At 42.2% G+C, this 23870-nt stretch overlaps 1 protein-coding gene across 1 annotated transcript in view; it reads left to right on the forward strand.

The window, feature by feature from the left end:
• Positions 1 to 23870, forward strand: part of SEMA5A (semaphorin 5A) — a 477201-nt gene that overhangs the window by 275243 nt on the left and 178088 nt on the right. The window contains exon 6 of the mRNA XM_030332665.1: positions 23430 to 23492. Coding sequence (XP_030188525.1) covers positions 23430 to 23492 — 63 coding nt within the window. The remainder of the gene's footprint in view (positions 1 to 23429; positions 23493 to 23870) is intronic.

Raw genomic sequence — 23870 nt, forward strand, 5'->3', positions numbered from 1 at the left:
TGAGGAACTTGGATACATTGGTCTAGAGGGGGGAAGACCCAGGGGGACAATTTAGGGGTTCATAATCAAGAAAGGTACAACAATGTGGAAGAAGGCAAAGGATTTATCTTGGTGTCTCCAAGGCATAGAACCAGAACTAACAGGTAAAAGCTGTGGGATGATAGATGTTAGCTCAGTTTAAGAAAGAACTTCCTACACTCAAGTGGGCCAAAGACTCCATGGATGGTGCCCAAAATTGGTGTTTTCCACCAACCAGGTTTATCAAGCAGACAGAGCCACAGCTCTGGCAGATAGAGGGTGTTTAGGTGAGATTTGGTGTCACGTGGGTCTCTCCAAACCAAAGAGCCCCTGTGAGGTGTGGTTGGATTCTCAGTTCACCCTTTGTTTGTATGAAATAAGAATCGAATCTTTTCTGAGTATGAAAGCCAGATCAGAGCTTCATCCGCTATTTGTAGTTGAAACATGTAGGTCCAGGGACAGATCCCAGTGTTTTGAGCCAGCAACTTGGGACTCCATCCTGATTCTGCCACTTTCTAGCTGGGTACAACTCAATGAGGCATTCACCTTCTGTCTGCACCCGAGGCTCCTAATCTGTAAAATGGGTTTTTTTTTTAATTTTTTTTTCAACGTTTATTTATTTTTGGGACAGAGAGACAGAGCATGAACGGGGGAGGGGCAGAGAGAGAGGGAGACACAGAATCAGAAACAGGCTCCAGGCTCTGAGCCATCAGCCCAGAGCCTGACGCGGGGCTCGAACTCACGGACCGCGAGATCGTGACCTGGCTGAAGTCGGACGCTTAACCGACTGCGCCACCCAGGCGCCCCAAAATGGGGTTTTTAAGAAGTTTTCTGAGAATTACATAAGGGGCCATAATTGAAGTCTCTTTTCTTTATTTTGCAGTCTGTTGGATGCTTGGGAGTGTTTAAATTTACTGTTCCAATGTCCAGAGCTTCACCAAACATCTATGTGAATATTGTATTAATGCGGTTGTATTCGTATTAATTTGTTCAGCCATATTACTGGGGGTATGATGATGAGATGTACATGATCTTTCCAGAGGAGGCTAGAATTTGGTGGACATTCTGGGCTAGGTCAAATTCTCTTCATTACTTTGGAGAAATCAGGATATTCTTAATTTCACCATGCTTGTGTCCTCCCGTCCAAAGAGAATGGTTCCAATCATCCTATTGCTATAATCTTCCCCCATTCTTTCTCATAGGGACAGGGAGAGGTTGTTTTAAAAGATAAAATATGTTTTTTCTAGTGTAACCTCAAGGGACCTGATAAAAGTTTCCACTGCAGCCAAAAATTACACTAAACAACAACGGCTTATTTAACCAAGCATTACGTCATTATATTGACAGAGACCGTAAATGTGAAACAGTCGTTTAGGGAATCATAGCCTTCTAGAGGTTGTCACACATAACAGGATGCCCCCCCAAATCAGGTTTCTCTTCATCTCCTTTATTAATAGTATTTACGAGTGGAAGTTTGCCAGTGGATTCTATTTATGGGATACCTGGAAAGTACAGAAACACTCTTGTGCTTTGAACGTGCCCTGGCTGACCGACGTGTCATGTTATCTGAAACATCAAAATGAAACACAAAACCGTGGACAAGAATGTTTTCTCCTTGGAAACATCAACCTGTATTCGAAGACTTATGCCATCCCGGTTATCCTAAAACGCCCTCTGGGCAGACACAGAGCAGCATTTGGAAGGCACGCAGTGTGGAAGGAGCACTGATGTTCTTTGTTCCAGAGCAGGTTGGGAAATGTGAGACAAATGGATTTTGTTTTGTGTGGTGGTGGGCGAAGATGTGGGAGAGGCTTGGAAGGAGAGGGTGTTGTGGGGCCAGGAATGTTAACACTTAGCAATTCCTCTTTGGTCTTCCTCCGCAAAACACCGCCTTTCGCCCCAACGGCATTTTTCAGATGCCAGGCCCTCGACACGAGAACACGGCATGCCAGCTGAGTGCCGGACATTCCGAGCGGGTGCGGGGTGTGGAGCTGGCTAGCGTGTGCTGCTCCTGTGTCTGGAGCCCAGACGTTCAGTGTGGGTAGACACCAGTCCCGGGAGGGCCTGGAAGGAAGCTGAGGGGGCAGCTTACTTGAATTTAGTTTAACATAACCCAGGAGGTGATGACTATTTTAATTGCCTTCTGTCCACCTACGTGGTGAAGGAGGAAGTCCTCTGCCTCACTGCCTCGGGATTGTGGGGACACAGGGCACTGGGCACTGGACAGTCAGGATGACAGCAGTTCATTTGTCTCAAAGCCCAGTGTAGGGGGACACTGCGTGCCGTGCAGGGCCAGACGGGGTTCAGAGCAAAGAACTGGGCAGAGGGTTCGGTCTTTCTAGTATCAACAGGTTGGTCCCCTGATCCCCACAGCATGACATGCTGGGCTTGCTTGAATAATTGCAGGGGCTGACAGCGCTGGGGGAGCAGGGACAGTGCCTTGTCTTGTGACAAGGAGGGTCGTTTTTCTAGGGGGCCTTAGCCTTGGTAACACATCAGGGAGGGGAACCAGCAGTTTGACCATTTGAGACCCTCCCAGGTCCCCAGGTATCCAGGCAGCATAAAATCATAGGCTTTAATTTTAGACCTTACACCACCATGCCTGAAAAGGAAAAAAGAAAAAAAAAAAGAGGAAAGAGAGAGAAAGAGAGAGAGAGAGAGAGAGAGAGAGAGAGAGAGAGAGAGAGAGAAAGAACACATACACTCATTTGTAATCCCAGTGGGCCAGTTGCTTATTGTTTCAGTCACTCAGCTCCCATATTAATACTTTCCCCACGTTTCTACTCCTAAATATTAAAGTGCATATACATTGCAGTGAAAAATCCCGAGAGTAAGATAGAAGGAATTTCAGATCAAAGACCATCTTTGTTCACCTTTTGGGGGTGGCTTTTGGGGGTCACCTTATGGCTCAACATAAGGGATAAGTTACTGGGTAGGTGGAGATACTTGATTCTTGGCCACCTGCCACCGTCCCTTCCTCCAGCTCCCCCCACCTAACCGGTCACACATGACATCTCCTCGCGGAGCTGTTCTTTGCTGTCACTGTCATTAACAAGCTATCCGCATTATGAAGCAGAAGATAGCTTTCTTTGTCCTCCACCAGGGATATACAAAATGATAAACCTAGAGCTCCGCTTCCTGTTGTGTTTCCCATCCTTGGTCTCCAGGGTCCACTGGGGGAACAGCCGGCCAATACCCGCAGGTGAGCTCAGAGGGAGTGTGAGCACGAGGGTGTCACGCTTCAGACCAGCCTAGACTCTCAAAGCTGAGAACGATAGGCTGTGCTCTTTTCCACCGATTCATTTGACCCCAAATTGAATTCATTTTCCTGGAAAGTGGTTCCCTGAATGTTTGGCCATATTTTAACTTCAGATGCTTGGCTGCTCTGGGATTTGCTTGGAGCATTATTAGAACACAACGTGTCCTTCACTTGGAGGCTGGGTGGTTGGTTTTCCGACTTCTGTTCATCACTGCCTCCCCTCCTGCCTTCAGTGTGCCCATCTGCTCTCTCCTTCCTGGCCTTTGTTCCCTTTCTTCCTCCCCTCCTTCCCTGCTCCCATTTCTATCTGTCATCTGTCTTCACGCTGTACAAGCCATATCCCTCTTGGCTTACAGACATGTGTGGGCAAATAAGAGATACTTTTACATAGGAACTAATAGATGTAAATGGAAACCGAAATGATCGGTTTTGATGGTATGTGTTTTGTTTTTGTCCATTCTTCTGACATAATTCCCCCAAACAGATTTGGGCTTGTGTGTGTTTGCATCTTGCATGATGAGTCCGTATTTCCTAAAAAGATGCTCGGCACCTAGCCACCATTTGAGAGTTTCTAATCTTCCAATCAGTTTAAAGGCAACAACCAAAGTAGATTCACAAGCTAAATTCTTCTCACCAGTCTGTGCAGGGGAGGTGGGGAGAGATGAGGCGAGGGTGTGTGTGAGAGAAGAGAAGTCCTAGCACTTGCGGCCCCTTTCTGCAAGGAGGCATGTAGAGAAATACCCAAGTGAGTGGGGCAACGTGGGCCTGGACGGACATCTTTTAGAGCAGCTCAGGTGGTTATCAATCCCCGTGTGATCAATGAGAATAGTTGGATTTTTACCAGGTGATCCCATGATGAAGAACTAGTATGCGTCACAGCCATTAAAGACCATGTTTTCTTTTGTTTTGCAAGAACTTAAATTCAAGTCCTAGAAAAAGGTTAATGGCTGTATTCAAATGTCCTGATGGCTCTGGGGGCCCTGGCAGGACAGATAGGAAGAGGAGGGAGTGTTTTATTCCTTTATCATCAGATCTGTTTCTACTTATAACACTTCTGACATCCGTGGGGGTTTTCCCCACACCAACTAATTCTCCACCTCCCTGGACACCAGCTGGGTGTCCTAAAATTCAGTTTATTCTGACATTAGCTTCCCGGAATTCCTCAAACCCCACAGATTAAGAACTCAGTCCCCCAATCCTGATCTTCACTTCAGATGCCAGGCACAAGGCCAGATTGTCACCTGCACTTCTGACCAACCTGCTCTAAATCACGGCTGCCCTCCACCCCCTCCTTGGGCTCGATAATTTGCTAGAAATGGCTCATATCACTCAGGAGAACACTTGACTTAAATTCGCCCGTGTATTATAAAAGATGTGAGTCAGGGACATCCAAGTGAAAGAGATGCATGGGACAAAGTAATGCGGGTTGTGGTGCATGATAGGTCCAGTTACCCTCCTGGCACCTCGAGGTGTTTATCAACCCAGAAGCTATCTGACCCTCATCATGGAATACATTTATGGGGGTTTCATTACATCACCACGATTAATCCGATCATGGTTATTGATGAGTGAACTCCATTTTCAGCCTTCTTCCCCCTCCTGGAAGTTCACGGGTGGGGTTGTCAGTTCCAACCCCCTGATCCCCATTGGCGATTGCTTTTCTGGAGAGGCAGCCGCCATCCTGAAGCTATCCTTGGGCCCCTGCCAGCAGTCACGTCATGAGCATAAACTTAGGTGTGGTTGAAAGGACCTCCTTACGAATAACCAAGCACGTTCCTATCAGAAGTGTGTTCCTATCACTCCCGAAATTCCAAGAGTTTTCAGGGCTCTGTGTCCAGAACTGGGAGTGCGGGAGGGAACAAAGACCAAGTATGTTTTCTCAGGAAATCACACATTGATAACAAATTCTCAACAATTTCTTCATGCACAGAACTCTTTGCTCCAGCTTTTTCCAAATATCGCAATCATCAACTTAACATTCTGAACAGATTTTGTAGGTTTTGTTTTTAGGGTTTTTTTTCCTTTCCTTTCTTTTCTTTCTTTCTTTCTTTCTTTCTTTCTTTCTTTCTTTCTTTCTTTCTTTCTTTCTTTCTTTCTTTTTTTGGCAGACATCTGTATCTTTCTTTTTCCTGAATGAATGGATTCAGCTTTTCTAAACATTTGGAATTCCTTAGACATTTATATGAAATTTTATTTTCAAATCTCCCTTAGAGCAAAAAAAAAAAAAAAAAAATCCTGCCAACACACGTGGAAACATTTGTTATTATGAACCTTCCAGGAGTATTAAAAGCAAACTTTTGCCCAGTAGCTGTTTGCCTGTCTCCCTTCCATTGTAGCCCTGTTTCCAAGCTAAATACACATACCTGGAGGACGAGGATGGGATTAACAAGGGAGTTTTAAAAAATAAAATCAATAAACGGTTAACAATTCTGCAGGCTTACTGTGTGCAGACTGTATATTTGGTGCCATTTACAAATTCTCCTTGTTGCTCACACGGCCCTTGGGGCTGTTACTGTTTATTATATCCATCAAGCAATGAGGAATGATGGGGGAGAGAGAAATAGAGAGACTCAATGAAACCACGTAGCCAGGATTCTGCCCAGGTCTCTGAGCCCCCAGGTAAACGCAAGGGTGGCTGAAGCAGGACTTGCACTGTCTTTACGAACCGGGAGAGAGGGACCCTGCGACGTTGCCTTTGAGCCTGCGAGGGGAGAAGACCGACGGACAGCCAGACCCGCTGTCTCCCCATCTCCTTGATCAGCAACCTACCTGCCTGCCTATCTGTCTTCATTAGGTAAGCAGGCACCGTCCCCGAGACTCAGTACATTTGATCAGTACGTTTTTAATCCAATAGCCAAGATTTTTATTGCAGAGTAGAATTTCGCTTCGCCGAGCCTTCTAATTGAAGAACGGATATGAATGTGTAGAGTTCTGCCTGGAGCTAGCACTCGAGAACCCAGTTGAAGAGAAGGGGGTGAGACTTGTAACTTCTGTGGAGATTCCTTCCAAAGGAGCGTGAATATTTCTATTTTATTTTAGCGACCTGACATCTGACAACTCTTCTCCGCAGTGTTCCTCCTCAAGCATCTTTCAGTATTCAGCCTGAATGAGCATCCAATAAATGCAGGCCTCTTGGTTTTGTTCCGAATGCCAGCAGCTGGTCATTGGGCACAGAGATGGCTCCATGACCACCCTGCCCATTGGCTCTACCTGTCTGCCTCCTGGGGGCCTCTGCCGCTGTGTGCAGAGCTTTCCAGAGGCCCCCCCCCCCCCCCCCCCCCGCTCACCCTCGTGTATTCCCTACTTGTGAACCTTGCCGACACATCCCATTCATGGCCCTTGAAGTTGCCCCTGGGAACCATCTGGAAGTCATGGCCAGCCACAGGATGCAATGCCGATGGTTCTCGTGCTTGAATGCCTTACAGGTAACGTGGCGGAAGGAAGGGCTAGAGAGCTTCATTTATCCTAAACACTATTCACTGGCCTCCTGTGCCGCAAGGAGAAATTACAATTAATTTTTTAGAGTCATGCGGAGTCCCGGTCTCTAATATAAACCACATGTTTTGTTTTGGAGCTGACCGTGTTGATGGACATTTTCAGGTATAACACAGAACCTGTTACTTCATTTGATGGGCTGTCAGTGAAATTTAATTTGGTCTGAGAAAAGATTACATATACGAGTGTTTATATGAAATTATATATACATATGTGTCTATGAAATATATAGTCTGTTTGCCGGGCGTGCTGGGCTTTGCTTTGCCCCCTTAGAATAGTTTTGTGGCTGTTTCTCCAGTGTGCTAGTACGTGCTTCGTGTATCCTATTGAAAGGAAAAGGCGTTCTGACGTTCATCCATAGGGCGGTTTGAAGGTATTCAGTACAGGCTGCAGTGAGGAGGTAATGCAGGGTTTTTTCTGTTTCTTACCGGGTGAAGGAGTCCTTCTCTGGCTTTGCTGCCATATTGAAACCTCTTTGAGGCCAGGTGTTGACTCTAGGGTTACGATGGACATGGCACTTTGTGGTTCACTGCTGAATTTCCTTGACCTCAGTGTCACGGGGCTCAAGCCACGTGTCTGTGTGTTAGAGCAAATCATGCCTCCCCCTGAACAAGGGCGTTTCACCGAAGGGTTTGGAGTACGCTTTGTGATACTTGTAATACAGCCGGCACCTGGGCACAGCCCCTGCCTGTTAACCAGCTTTGGGGAATGCAGGCTTATCATTGAGCTATTGTGACTTCTGGTTTGATTCCCTTCCCCAAAAAGCGCAAAACAAAAGCCAAAACGACACATGTGAGCCACCCTTAGGTCACTGCACGCCCTTTGTTTCCAAGCAAAGATGAAATGAGTGTCACGAGAAAGCGTGCGTTGTCTTTACCCCCAACCCAGCTCCTTTCCTGGATGGTGGAATACTTCTCCATCGCACCAGCACCGTCTGAATGGAGCGTCTCAAACTGTGTATCTGATCGCGGTTCCGTCTTCGATCCTGCACCTGCTTGCCGACCTCGGGCCGTCATTTGTAATGCCCTGTGCCTCAGTTTCTCCTGCCCCTAACTGTGGCTGTGTCTTAATGTACTATGTCATCTTAGGGCTTAAAAGGCTTAAATGCAAAACATCCTATTTTCAAACGGCATCATATAAGAGGCTTCTCTTCATATAAGAGACAGGACAGGATGTCCCTGTCCCCCTTTCCAGCTTCGAAGCCCTCTGACCCCCACCGCTCCTCGCCGGCTTCCGCACACACATCTCTCCCAGATCCGTGAACACGAGATGGCTTTTCACTCCTAACAGACCTTGCACGTGCAGTTACCCGTGTCTAGCAAGCACGTGCCCCTTGCAGCTGCCAGGACAATCTCCAGTCTCTGTGCCCCTTTGCTCACGTGGCAGCTTGGCTGTGTCCTTCTGTGACTCCCCATCTTCGTCACCTGGTGTGTTCCCTTCTCGGTGTTCTCACACCATGTACGTTTACTTCCCGAGTTGTGTTCCAATTACTCCCTTTTCTCTCACTTTTGTCAGGCCGAGAATTTCTAAAGTGCAGGAGGCTTTAGAAAGGATCGTACTGTAACTCCAATTCTGTCCTATAATAGGTGCTCAGTAAAGATTAGTTGAGTATACTTACAAGTTAAGATGGATTACAGAGAAATCAACTGGATAATGAACATCGCCTGGGTTTGGGTGTTTCCTTGACATGGAACCGATAAAAATGATTACATATGGATGACGTAGGGTTTCTACCCATATTTCGTATATTGTGAGTTTATTAGTATTAAACACAGGCTTCAATGACCGTCCTTCGTGTTTTCAGGCATCAGAGGAGAAACTTTACTTTGTCCTCTTAGGATTATTATGCAATAACACTTTTGTTGATCCCTGGTGTGAAGGGAATATAGAAGTTACTCTGTAAGCTAAAAGTTTCTTTTCCCTGAGACTCCTTCTTATTTAAAGGAAAAGCAAAGATTGGCAGAGATGGCCTAGGGATGAAATCTTTTGGAAATGCCCAGAGTCTGGTGCCTAAAAAAGGTGAGATTCTGAGATTTTGTAGATCACATTTGAACTTGCTGCATCCATTTTTTAAGATTCAATTAAAATTGGGTAATTAAGCATCATGTGTTGGTCGAATCACCCAGATTGTGTATTAGCATGAACACAAATCTAGCTAATTATGAATGACATTTGTCAAAATACCATAGAAGGTAAGCCAATCAACGTAGTTATAAATAGACCGATAAGGTCTTTGAGTATACAAAGAAAATGATTGAAGACACTGGAACAGAGATAGTTCTCAAAACCAGAAATCATTTCTAAATTAAAAAGCAATTAAATATTGTTTAATTGCTATTTGGATGTATGTGTTTGTGGCTTGATTTTCACAGCTACAACAATCCTAAGAAAATAATTAAGAGACTAATTATCCATCATCATAGTCCATTAAATCAGTTGCCCTTGAGAGCGCATCTAGATGTACATGGGGGAAAGTTATCTTATTTGGAGAAACAAAGAAGAAAAATCTACTTCTCTTAATATTCAGCATAATCAGACCTCTAGGCCTTAGGAAGTGAGGATAACTCTGTTAGCATGATTTATTTCAGAGGTATTAGAGGTCTTAGGGTATGACTGTCCTAGAAAATACTACAGTGAAAGCACAGTGCTTCTGTAGAGCCTATGTGATGACTTTGGGAGGAATGTTAGGTTTCACCATTTAATAGTGAACTACTAAATAATCTCAGCTTTGAGACCATTTAGGGAGACTCCCAAAGGCTGGATCCTCCAGTAAGACAACAGCGATGGGAATCCTTACATTGTTTGGGGTTGAGAAATTGAGACTGGGAGAAAAGATGGGCTAGTTCCCCACAAGGGTATGAACTCAAGAGTGTTATAGGTGCCATCATTCCTGTCCTTGTCTTCCCTGGCCCTGGTAGTGTCCCTTCAATGGTCTGTCAAACCTTCTTAGAGTTCTTCTGCTCTGTGCTGTGAGAGGAAGGGGTTGGCCTCCATGTTGCCCATGGGGAGGTAAGGATTAGCCTTTCACTTGAATGGGAGGGACATAGAGTCTTAGAATCTCAGATTGGAAATTCCAGTGTGTTTTCTTAGCTGTGCCTGCATAATGCTTGGGTCTTTTATCTCATATCCAGGACACTGGACTCTGTTGACCTCGGTGCTTATCAACTTCAATGGTATCTCCGCGGGATAGTGTTTTTTTCATTTTCCCAAATCCAACATAGAAACTCACTTTGGGAATATAACCCAGTGTGTTAATAAACTACCTGTATGTAGTTTAATAATCTTTACCCCAATGTAATGTGCTGGAAGATGGGGCTGTATCCACACTTGTCCACTCACAAATGCTCTTAGTCTTGCCTTTTTTTTTTTTTTTAAGTTTATTCATTTATTTTGAGAGAGAGAAAGAGAGAACACACATGAACAGGGGAGGGGCAGAGAGTAAGGGAGAGAGAGAGAATCCCAAGCAGGCTCCACACTGTTAGCATGGAGCCCAATGTGGGGCTGGAACCCATGAACCATGAGATCATGACTTGAGCTGCAATCAAAAGTCAGACGCTTAACTGACTAAGCCACCCGGGTGCACCTGTCTTGCCTTTGATATAATTTCACGTGGGTTTAGGTAATTACACAGACTTGCAGAGTCCTGGGCTATTCTCAGGTACATCTACTTTTGTGTTTTCTGTGCCCTTTCAGAACTCGGGCTCGTGGAAGAAGTTCGCCAACCAACACATCCAAGCGAATGAGTACATATGGAATTCACACTGAAACCTTAATGGTTTTGTCACAATCTCAGTAGTGACCAAGTGAAGAGACATCATCTGTCCAAACAAACCATTTTATTTCTCGTTTCCCCACCAAAGATCTTTTCCCATTTATTGGAAAGAAAAACAACGTATTTTATTTCCTCTGACAAGTTCAAAGCAAGCCAACTCACTCTTTCAGTAGGACCCTGGTGAGGTAGGAAGGAATTAGGAGTCTGGGAGGTCCTGGCACCCCACTCACTGAGAGATGGGGTCAAAGCACATGGATGCTGAAACCAGACGACCCCAGTTCAAATCCCGTGTCATCCATTTAATAGGTTGGTGACATTTGGTGAGTCACTTTTCTCTGCCACCTGCTGTATAGGGTCAGCCTGATTCAAGTGCCTGTTTCTCGTAGTTATGGGGAAGGTAATGGATGTAGTGTTGGGCAGAAAAGCGTTGGGCAACATCCCCATCAGGAACTCTGGGATATTTTCCCTAATGTATCTTGCTGGTATTCTTTTAGGGTATTTACTGTCTCACATTTTCTGATTTCTGGTTTCTGCTGTTCCCTTTCTCCTCTATGTATCAGTTATGCTTGGACCATTGTGTCAACTCCAGATTGAGTGAGAGCTTTCTGCATTACAGGTTTATCTGTTCAGTCTCCTTGAACTCACTATGTTGACCCAAGAGGTGGGCAGTGGTGAATTCATTCAGAGTCAACACTTGACATATCATAGACCCAAAGTATTCCCTAAAAATGGCATTAAATTTCCTCTGTGGGTATTGAGAATTATAATTGAGACCCAAGTATACCTGAAACTCAAGCATTAATTCTGGAATTTGGTTGGTTTGGAGGCAGAATAAATATTAGCTTTTTAATAGCGTACTTCTTCCTGGATTTTTCACATAGGTGAAAATCTAAGCCTAACTGATATGAAAGCTTAATTTTTCTTGTTTTCTGTTTTTCTTGTATGCTTGTGTTTTCTAGTATTCTTCCAGTTACAAATTTCAACTTCTTTAGCTTTGCTAAATGTCCTGTAAGTCAAGGTTTATAAGTTTCCCGTCATTTTTCATTTCCGTTTGTACCATATATCTTCTACTTAATCTCATTTGTTTGATTTAGGACACAGAATCCCAAGCAAATAAGTCATGCTCATATGACTTTAAAAGCAAAGTTCCTGTGCGAGACTAGTATGAATCCCTATACTGTTAGCAGTATCTTTCCTGTAATGAATATGGTTTGCTTGGTTGATTGTTTTTTTTTTTTTTTCAGTTACTTTTGAAAAACCAGAAGATATTACCAATGAACTAAAAGTGTATTTGGTTCAAAAATGTGGTGGTCTAAATATTCCACGATTTTTTTTTTTTTTTGTCAACTACTTTGCTATTTTGGAAATAGGTTTATTATCCTGTTATGTTTTTCTTCAACCAGCGTTGTAAAGGTAGTTTTATTTTTGTAAGATTAGAGCTACTTATGGGGGTGGAAAGAAGGCCTTCCAGAATCACGCATGGAGCTCTGTCCAACCAAAGTCCATTCCCAAAGGGTGGGAATGAGTTTCCCGTTAGAAATTAGACAAACTTGGGCCACTGATGTCCACCCAGTTGTCAAGTCAGGTATGTGGCATCTCCCCTCATCGCAGCATCTACTTTTTCAGCAGGAGAGTTCTGCTGAACCCGTTCCATCTGTGGTCATCCGGTTGTCCCTACTTATCTCAGCCTGTCACCATCTGCCTGCCGGTTGCCTGCAGCAGCCTCTAAACCAATCTCCTGTTCACCCACTGCTCTCCATCCCAGGCCTTAGCACACCCCAGAAGTCTTTCTCAGTTACTCATCTCACCATGCTGGCATCTTACCAACTTACCCATGACTTTTCCTGGCTCATGAAAATCTCTGAACTCGGCATGGATCGGGAGTCCCGTCTTGAGCTGCATGCCAGCCTGTAAACCCACATCCCTCTCCAGTCCCTACCTTAGTGACTTTTAGTTCCTCCCACACATACACTTTCTTATCATTCCAGGCTCTGAACTGGCTGCTTCACCTGTTTTTCCCGAACACCCCCTCTTCCATCTACTCACTCAGGGGTCAGTCCCTTCACAATCCAGCTCAAGCTCTGCTGCCTTGGGAACTTCCCTTGATTCATCCCTCCCCATATCTGGGCCAGGTGTTCCCCTTCACTGCTCCCCAGACTACAGCATGCACCCCTCAACAGCTCCTTGATATCAGGGACTACATCTTTCATATTTACAGGGACCGAATCCAATATTGGGCAGAAACATGGAGGGGAATTTATCCATATGATGACATTACAATCATTTGTCTGGAGGGGTGTGTGTGTGTGTGTGCATACGTATGGTTCATGTATACATATGCCTATATTCATTTTGTATCACTGCTGGGACAAATGAACACAAACTTGGTGACTTAAAGCAACAGAAATTTATTCTGTCATAGTCCTAGAGGCCGGGAGTCCAAAATGATTATTCTGGAAGATCAAGGTGTCTCGTAGGCTGCGCTTCTAGGGGAGAATCTCTTCTTTGCCTCTTCTAGATTCTGGTGGCTGCTGGCCTTCCTTGACTTGTGGCCGTGTCACTGCAATCTGCCTCGGGGTCACATTGCCATCTCTGGGCACGTCAGGTCCTCCTCTGCCTCCTTCGGCAGGGTACACTTTGTTGCATTTAGGAGCCCTTCGAATAATCCAGGATAATTTCCCGATCTCGAGATTCTTAATGCAATCCCACTGCAAAGTCCTTTTTTTTTTCCCATATAAGGCAATATTCATAGGTTCTAGGGAATAGGCTATCTTTTGTGGGGCCACCATTCAGTGCGCCACAATGTCGCCTCCTACCTCATGCAAATGTGTGTTTCTGGATACTCCTGGAGCCATAAAGCCCAATCCCTTCACAGGAAGTTGGGTAAAGTTACAACATGTGGCAATTAATTACCTGCTCTGCCTAGTAGGATAGCAAAAACCCTACTGAGAAGGGACCAAATGGAGGGGGGCATAAGTGATGCTCACCGCAATCTGTTGTAAAGTTGTACCCCCAAATTTTCATTCTTAAATAAAATATCGGAGACATTACATATATCAAAAAACAAAACAAAACAAAACAAAACAAAAAAACCCAAAACCACATGCTCTTATTCTCATACTGGAAACATTTCGGGACTCGTTTACTGGATGGAGCTCCTTCTCATCTAAGATTTTAGTAATAGTTATGATAACATTTTAGGACTTTCCACTGGTAAGTAAAGTGATGATACTAGAGAAGAGAGACAAATGTTTGAGGAAGCAAATGGCAAACTCACAAAGGTCAGTTTAACTCTAAATTGTTCGATTTCATACGCTCCTGCAGATATTCATAAAATTATGAGAATGTTAAATAGGAACTAGGAAATGAATATATCAATAATGCTCATCAAAGTATCCTTTAACATTGCAGTCACATTATAAATAATGTTTCTTGAACAGAAGTATATCGTCCTGTATCACGTTTTATTTAAAATAAGAAAGAGAAGTAACTGCCCAAATGCACACTAGAAAACAAATTTTAGTGTTCATTTTTTTCAGCTGCAAACAAAAATTTATGGAAATGCTGAGTAAGGCTCATAAAAAGGGTTCTCAATATACCCTGAGATTTGGTGAATAGATCGATATGTTGTGAACCTGGAAATAACGTCAGTCTTGGTAGTGGTAGGCTGCATCTCAGGAAACGAGCATTTACGATGTGAATAATAAATAAATTCTGAGTGGTTTATATCAGTGGCTCTGAAATAATTCCCCAGGAAGCATGTATAACCTGGGCCTCCTGTGTACTCCAGTGAATCTCGTGCACACAATCTAACTCAGAACTGCAGAGGACAGTAATCAGGTATGAAGTGTTGTTTGTTTTCATGAAGCCAGTTTCAGAAGAAAAAGACAAAAAATTGATAGGAAACTAAAAACAAACACTCATCTATTTAAATCTATATTGGCTGTTAAGCTGATAGTTTATGTAGAATGTCTTCATTAGGTTTCAGCCAGAATATACAATAATGGGACCAAAGCTGCTGACCCAGATGTTGGTGACCTTACAGTTCTAGCAAGAGAAATCTAATACGCAAAAGTCACAAATGGTATTTAAGGTGTATAAGAATTACCGTGTCTCTGCATCTTCATTTGTGTTCATGCTGTGATTGCTGGAGTCTTTTTCTACATCTATTTCACATTGCTTGTGAGATTCATTCCCTTTGAACCCTTTGAACCCTTTGACTATATTTCCAAACGAAATCTCATTACATGGCCAGGGCACTCATTCCTGTATTTGGGCTAGAATTGTCTCTCTTCACTTTTCCCAATGGCTCTAGAATATGAGTGCCAATCGGCAAGTACCCTGTGTAAGCATGCTTTGGTCAAAGCCATGCTACAAAGTTAGCCTTGCAAAGACATTTCCAGGACAACCTTCGTTATAGCAAGTAGTTTGTCCCTAAAGTTGGTCCTTATCTTACAAAGGACCCATGCCAATATACTGCTCATTCTCTATTTTTATTTTATTTTATTTTATTTTATTTTATTTTATTTTATTTTATTATTTTATTTTATTTTATTTTATTTTATTTTTATTTTTATTTTGCAACACCTCATGTCATTGTCATAGAAGTTTTCAACTAGTCTGAACAAACTTAGCTTGGTCTGATGGTTTTCATGATTTTCTATAATCAACTCATTCTGTTTGGGGCACCTCTTTGCAGGCGCAGAATAAATGTTACTTCAGATATAACATCTAATTTTAATTTGAGTGTGATGTATCTAATTTCTAGTGAACATTAGGATTTCTGTTGAACATTACAGATACTGTGATGCTTGAATGGCATCATCTACATCATGTATGTTTAAAAAAAATACAGAGAGAAAATACAGCATTAGAAGCAACAGTTTTTTTCCCAACAAACATTGGGAGCTGTTGAATTAGGCAAGTCCTTGGGAAGTCGGTCTACTCTAATGGCAATTCTTATCCCATGCTTGATTGACTTTGAATTGAGTTTCTTATATACTAATACTTTAGGAAATTTGTATATAAAAATAGTCCTTCCTCTGGTAATTGGATTTTTTCCCCACTATGGTTAGGCTAACAAACTGCACAGTATGCCATTTCTCAAACCAGTCCCACTTGGATCCATGAAAATAATTTTCTCGAAACCCAGAGCAATTTCTTGTGCCAGGCTTACCTTCCGGAACTACTTTAATAGGACCATTTTTGAAGTATAATAATTGTTTGATGCTTCAGTGTCTGACTATCGTAATTTAAAATATTATGCCACGTATTATAATGTCCTTTGATATTGGACTCATTCCTAATCACTTTTTTTTCACAAAATCATCTCAGTGGGGCTCATCCAAGTTCAGGGGTAGGATTCTTAGAGCTTGTCCTCTATTACTTTGTTTTTCTCCCTCCTTGGGCCATTCCCAGCATTTAAATTGGGTATCAGAGGCACCTGGTGCCTTAAAACCAAATATGTCAGATATGCTTCCTGGAACCCCAGGATTCTAGAGGTGCTCAGGGATTTTGTACATTACTTATGCTTTAAATCTATTGTTTAAAAATCATTTACACCAGTGTCCATAATATACAAAATGTTAAGGTTTTGGAAACCCTCCATGAATTAACTTTTATTATAATGTTACCTGGATTGCCTGGTTTATTGGGGAACATAGAATAAAGTGACAGTTGTTATTTTTGTTATACTCCACGTTAACTGACATTGAAAGGTGGCCCTGTTTATCACTATTTAATGTGTCTAAGTCAGTATTATTTCAAAAGAGAAAACCAAAACAAAATACGGACATAATTGGATATCGAGTGCTGTGACTCTCAGTGGTCATTTGTTCTTACATTTTACTAATGATTTAATGCTGTAATCCTGGCATTTATAACATGAATTTGGTAAAGGCCACTTTTACTGTCTTTTATATGAGATCATGCATAAGAATTTACTTAAAGTGAGATTATTGTTAAGGATTTACTTAAAGAAATGAGTCTCCTGCTAAAGAAGTGTAGAAATCCTGCTCTGGTCCTTCCTGCTTTTCATTACAGAGCAGCCTCCTTCATAGCCCTCTTCCTGCTGTCAGGGCAAAGTGAAGTGCTTAGGCGGGGAATCCTTGAGAGGCTTTAGCGGCAGAAGTGCAGTGCATTGTGGGCTCGCCCAACCAACTCAAGGACTCCAAAGCCTCACGTGCCCATTCCACATGGGGGGCCCTATGAGGGTTCCCTAGAGCCACTTCCAAGGCTGTGGGCACAGAGAATTCTATATGCATTGATTTATTCAGCAAGTGTCTATTGAGTTCTTGTCGTATGTGAGGCATTGTTGTAGGTGCTAGGGTCACAAAACCAAGAGGGCAAGATGTTTGCCCAAATGTGGCTTGCCTTCTAGTGGGGATTCATGAGGCAGATTGCAGTTTTACTAAATACATTGTTAGAAAGGCCCCAGTAGGATGATAGTACTTGAACAAATATATGCAGGAGTCACAGGCATTAGCTAGGTAGGTATCTAGAAGAAGAGTGTTCCAGAAAGTGGAACATGTGTGCATTGTCTGAGGACCACACCAAGGAACCCATGTCTCCCATAGCAGAGTGTGGGGTAGAGGGCACTAGGAAATGAGATAGAAAATAAGTGACTGGATATGGCAGAACGTTCCAGATGGCTTTGACTTTTACTCTAGGTGAATGAAGGACCCTTGCAGGGCTATCGCAGAGGAAGGATAGTATTTCAATATTTGTTTCTAATGTTTTATTTTTATTTTTGAGAGAGCACAAGTACGGGAGGGGCATAGAGAGAGGGAGACAGAGGAGAGCCCAAGGTGGGGCTTGAACTCAGGAACCGTGAGATCATGACCTGAGCCAAAGTCAGATGCTCAACTGACTGAGCCACCCACGCTCTCCTCAGTATTCATTTTCAAAAGTACAACATTGCTGTTGTCGTCAAGAATAGACTGTGTTCTCATATTCAAGATGTTTAATTTTACAAAACCAACCTAAGATTTTTATGTCTTGTTTTGGCCATGCAGTTGTTGACCTTAGAGTTTCATTAGTGAATCATGGCCCACTTAAGATCAATGCTAGGACCATCAATAGGTCCAGAAGCTTTAAAAATCCATAGCCTCATGACAAAGGAATCAATATCTTTTATGATTAGTTAATATTTACTGAATACCAACAGCTCTGAACTTAGATGTGCGCAAATTTCTGTGATTGAGACGTGCATTTCTCTACATTGTGGGGCAAAGGAACCATGACAATCAGTAATGAGGGTCACTTTAACAACTTCGATGATGGGAGAGCACAGACTTCAATCCAAGTTACCAAGTTCAAATCTTGATGTCCCACTCACCATTTTTGTGGCCTTGGAAAGTTATATAGCTGACGTCCTCATCCAGAATGTTTAGTAATGTTATCTCTCACATAAAATTGTAGAGACTTAGAAAATGCATAAAAACACCCAGATCTATAGTTAGCACAATGCAAGAGTTTTGTAAATTATTATCAATATTTTGCCTAAGATTTGGCAGCTAATTTCCAGAAAATCAATGACCCTTATTTGTGTACTATTAATTGTCAATCTCAGACTCTTACTTTCATATCACACTCTGTGTGCCAGGTTGAATAATATCCTTCCAGAATTCATGTCCACCCAGATTTTCAGAAGGTGACCTTATTTGGAGGTAGAGTCTTTGCAAGATGTAATTAGCTAAAATGAGGTTTTCTTAGAGTGGGGTGGGCCTTAATCAAAGAACAGTCACCTTATAGGAAGAGGGCATTTGGACAACCAGAGGCAGAGGCTGGCGTGATGGTTCCACAAGGCCTGGAACACCAGGGCTACCGGGCACCGACAGAGACTGTGAGAGGGGCAGGGAGCCGACTGGCCCCTGGGGACTCCAGAAGGAGGACCCTTCCTGTCACTTTGATTTTAGACTTCTAGCCTCAGGGACTGTGAGGGAGTGAGTTTCTGTTGCTAAGCCACCCAGGCCACGGTGCTGTGTTATAAAAGCCCTAGGAATCTAATATACTGTCTCCTCAATTACAAAACAGCCCTCAGTTTAGAAAGATCCAGCGAAAATCAGAAGGCCCAGCGAGCATTTAACAAGTTGGGAACTCCGCTGTGCAATTACCACAGTAAGTTTGATTTGGTATTCTTATGTGGAAGAAAATCTTGGGCTTCGATATAAGGTTTTTAAAAATAGTACTAACACGTTTTTATGGGATTTCTAAAGTAACGTGTTTCTCTAATTTTGGATGATGTCAGTGTCACGAGGATGGAAACCCAGCAGTTGGATAATAGGACTAATGTCCCCTTAGAGTTCTCTGATGTGGAGGTCAGCAGGAAGAATGAAATAGACTCGCTTATACTTGCTGTGGACGTAAATGCAAGTGCACCGCAAATTAGCATTAAAAGCAAATGTACATACAATAGACACTAAGCAGTAAAGACAGAGGGATATTGAGCAAATCCTTCCAGAGCGACTAAACTATGTACCCCTCGTGTCTTTCGAGGCACACCATTTGATCTCTAGTGCTACTTGTAAACCTGTCATGTGTGGCCACTAAAGGTAATTAGTGAGCATGTCTGCGCTTAAGGATAACTGGATTATAACACTTTATTCGAGTTACGTAAAAGTCACAGTTATTTCAAGTTCCAACTCATTTGTGTTTCGCTTCTGTTTTGAACAAGGATATGGTCTCACATTCCCTGGCAATGTGTTTATAGCTGCCACCACGATTTAACATTCTCCAGCGTTTCACAGAAATCCATGACATAAGAATATGAATGCAATTGTGTATATGTACATATATATATATGTATGTGTGTGTGTATATATATATATATATATATATATATATGTGTATGTAAAGCCCTCAGGTGGTTGTTAATTTTTGGCACTGTGTAATTAAATTAGTTTTTTTAAATGTTATCTTTTGCCAGTATCTAATTAGCAAAGCCATCTGCTGAAAGAGTAGTGGCCCATCTGCCTAGAATGTTGTTCTCTTCATTTTTATGAAAAGTATCTGCCTTTGCTGGTCCCTGTCTAATTAACTTCTCTCGCTGCGGAATGTGATAATACACAGCTTTGTTTATATACTTCTGAGAACTGTGGACTTATATGTATGTAACACGTACATAGAGCCAATCTTTTCTCTTTCCCACATCGGATCTACTCCTGAGATCCTAGCTCCGTTTATCATAGCTTGAGTGTGTGTATGTGCATCATGGTGAGGTATGTGCCGTGTGGCGTTTCCTTACATCCCCAGGATTTCTGCAGATATTAAATGATTTTCTGTAAACCTGTTTCCTTTTCCATCGGCCTGTAGCACTGTGGCTTTCCTGAAAGTTGATGATATTGAGAGCTCCGGGGTATCCCTGGGCCTGAGATGAACATGGCTGTTGTTACAATGGAAATGACCACTGTGGAGTTCTCACATTTGGCAAGTGATGTCCAGATGATGGAAGACACTTATATTTTATCATAAACTAATACCTGGTGTGTGCAAATATCCTGCATATGTCTGTTTCTCTTCCATCGGAGCTCACTAACCACGTATCACATGAAAGAGACATTGAACGTGTGCCCATAAAGCAAGTCTGTAAGTGGCTGAATGGCACAGATGTTATCGGTGTGTATTTACAGACAAAACAACACACGACAAAAAAACATTCCACAAACAGGAATCTTCGTGTCTTTTAAGATGTGGATGTCTCACACTCTTCGCCTAGTCTCTATAGCCTGTGGATATCCATGTAACCACAATATTACTGTACTTGTCTGCTGCCAGAAAATATAATGAAGATTGAATGCAGAACAGAAAAGAGAATTAACATTTTTTTCTCTATGAGGCTATTGTGCAATAGAAAAAGACAAGAGATGATAAAAATTAGATTTAAGAAGACAAAAAAAAAAAAAAAAAAACCAAAAAACAACCCAGACTCAAGAAAGAAGATCATGAGTGTTATACGGAGATCTGAAACATAGGATGTTAAATGCCTTCACAGTTGTTTTGACTGCCATAAAGATAGGTTCGTGTGGATGGGGAAAGTGTCTTAAAAGGAAGTCAGCTGGAAAGATGGCTTCACAAATCAGCAGTGGGGTTTGTTCCAAAATGATGATGCGTGAAAGAATAACAAAGAATCTTCTTTGAGGATAGAGTGAGAAGGCTTGATTAAAAGAAATTTAATTGATTAGAACAAGTCTTGTGGACAAAAGAAAGTTATGACTTGGTTCAAACATGATTTAATTTCAAACAGAATGAGTAACTCCGAGAAGTACACTCTGGTCCAGGAGGATTCTACTGATACTTGTATTTCTTTCTAATTAAAGTGGTGGGTTTTTTTGGTTGTTTGTTTTTGTTCCCTGCCACCCCCCTCCCACCAACCCCCCCCCCCACCATCCCCAGCTGTGAAGTGGTCAAATGGGTAACCTCTAGTTCAGTGAGGGGATAGAAAGACACTTGGGATTAATCGGGAACATTCGATTTTAGACCAATCCGGAAAAGACATGTTTTCCCACTGTATTCTTTGATAAGTCCTGTGACATCCGGTAATACTTATCCAGCTTCACAAGAGGTAGCTCAGTCCATTCCTAACATAAATCCTGTCTCTCTCTCCTGTCCTCTGTTCAGGTAGGAAGCGAATCAACAGAAAAGCTATACAGTCATGGTCTTCAATTAATTCTGGATTTGAATATTATTGGAACACTGGTTATACTGTAATGAAAATGCCTTGGAAGTAACTTTGCTACTTTTAATAACTGTCTTCAGAAAAATCTGTAAGACTCATCCTATTTTCTAGTGGTCTAATCAGCTTGTGGGTGCAGGTACGCTTTCTTGCTAAACTGGATAAAGTCATGACATATTTTTGAAAACTCTCATTCTTTTTTCTATTACTTTCCCCTTCCAGTCCTTGGCCAGTATTTATCTTGAAAACGCAAAGGCTACTCGGGCACTAGGCAGACAGGGGAAACTATTTGTTTGCCATTTCGGCAGAAGGATTGGAACAATTTTGATGGCATTTGATAAATATCCTTGCAACCCTCGGACTAACCATGCTCCTCATAGGTCTTAGGTTTACTGAAAAGGAAATTACTATTTAACTTTCAACAAAATCACTAGATAACAAGAGCCCCTAGGAGTGCCTCTTTATCTAAAGCTTTTTATTGTGTGGTTGTCCTGGTAACTGTATAACTAAATCCCCTTGGTGATAAGAAGTCAAAGTTGCAGTAAGGTCAGCTTTGTTGAAGAGCATGTTGTAGTGTGTTGATTCTGTTTTGAGTTGACCAAAGGGCAGACATATGGGTATCTTTATTTCAATACAAACAACAAAGTCAGTTTTGTAAAGAGATCTGAGAAAGGTCCACTCAGAGTAATAGTAATCACTTATTTTAGGTGAGCCTCGTGGGGACACTAGATCTGCACGTGCTCAGGAAACCCTTATCTCTTCTCGGGAGGTGTCCTCTCTTTTCACAGAAGTATTTGTCATCCTAGCAGGGAATTCAAGTCATTTGTTCGCATCAGATGCTGACTAGCTGTGACTTTATTGCTGCCTTTAAACATCATGAACAGGAAGAAATCAGGGAACGAATTAACGAATTCTCTTATCAGATGTTGACACCCACAAAAATCTCTAAGTCCACACAAGAGGAAACAGTTATAGTATTGTTTCTGTTTGAAAGACACTGAGGGGGTTCTCTTTAGAATACTTTTCTTATGGACTCATATTTGCCAAGAAAGATAAATTATACAAGTTGCAGTGTTTTGTGCTTTAGTCTCTGTTATGTAACATTCTTTGGAGGACAGTCGATACTAGATGATGCTGCTACCATTACTCTGTTATTCTCCTAGGTTTAGGAGAATTGAAAAATGTCTCCTTTCTAGAAGGAAGACTGAAGCCATTATTCTCCTTCCTAATATTGGACAGTAGCTTATTTTTGGCTTTGTTTACTATATTGTCTCACATTGGTTCACACTAACAAAAAATTGTCCCTCGCGTAAATTTTTTTCCCTGATAATGATTTAATGGGTTCTTCAGAAATCCTAAATTCTCTGGAAATTCCAGCTCTCGTAGTAGGATGAAACACAAACCGACAGGAAGACAAAAGATGAACAACTCAGATGCTTCAGTCTGTTCAAAGAAATGATTCACAGTCTCAGCATGTAGACGGTTAACGTGTGCAGGCTTCATTTCTTCCAGTGAAATCAACACTGTATACTATCTCAACTAATCACAGGTTCCCTTTGTGAGTCGGCAGCCGTGTGAAAGTAGGCGTATCAATCTGATCACTGTGAGTTCGATGTGGAAAGTTTGGGAAAAAATGCCCACGGGCTGCAGCTCTAAGTGTTTAGTTAGAGCTGATAACAGTATGAAAATTACTGTCATCAGGTGAAGTGGTTCTTTGCCTGAGCTGTTTGTTTTATTGACTATTCATCATTTATATATGGATCTTGGGACTAAGGATATGCAAAATCATCCTTGCTCCATTATCTTTGAATATTGATAAATGACATACTATTAAGAGAAAACACAAATGTCCAAATGAGTATTCGGATCATTTTGTTTCGAGGCTGGGCTTTTCCACATGCTGCGGATCTGTCCTGTGATTTCACTCAAGTGACAGTTTCACTCAAGTGACACCCACTCCTTGCCTGCTTACAGTGATGGGTCTAACTATCACACTGTTACTGCTTACATGCAAATGGTTAGGGGACCAGTCCTTTCAAAGGCTTTGATTTCAAAGCTAGGTATAAGCCCCTATGCGTGAATTTCGTGGATTTAGTGTAACTTCTTACTGGCTATGCCCACATTTCCTTATCTCAGTGCCGGTGGCTTATTATTTTTTCCCGTTTTTTCAGTCAAAACCATACCAAGTGCTGTCGTTTTGGTGTTTCCTACAGGCTGTGGAGTGGGGCTGTGATGAAGTCACCAAGAAGGCCTGTTACAGTAAGGGCAAATCAAAGGTAAGGAGCGTGTGCCTAAGGAAGGGTGTGGCCACCTGTTGGAAGGAATATATGTGGGGCATTTTAATATGAAGGCCATTCCTGATGATAGTGCCATGGAAATTGGAAACAAGCAAGATGCAAAATATAGGTACAGTGGATTCTCAAAGCTTTAATATTTAAATCAGGATTAACCACGGTTTCCAAAAAGGATTGGGACTATAAGATCCGATCTGATTTGCACAATTAATCATTAGGCTGTGACATGAAATCAATTGGCCGTAATATCATTCAGAAAAAATATGGGCCTGAATGTTTGAAGTAACATTTTGATTCCCCCCCCATCATATCTTAGAGCTAATTCCATAAAGTGACCATTTGATAAATAGAATTATTACA

This window comes from Lynx canadensis, chromosome A1 (assembly GCF_007474595.2).
Source record: "Lynx canadensis isolate LIC74 chromosome A1, mLynCan4.pri.v2, whole genome shotgun sequence".
In the NCBI taxonomy this organism is placed as follows: domain Eukaryota; kingdom Metazoa; phylum Chordata; class Mammalia; order Carnivora; family Felidae; genus Lynx; species Lynx canadensis.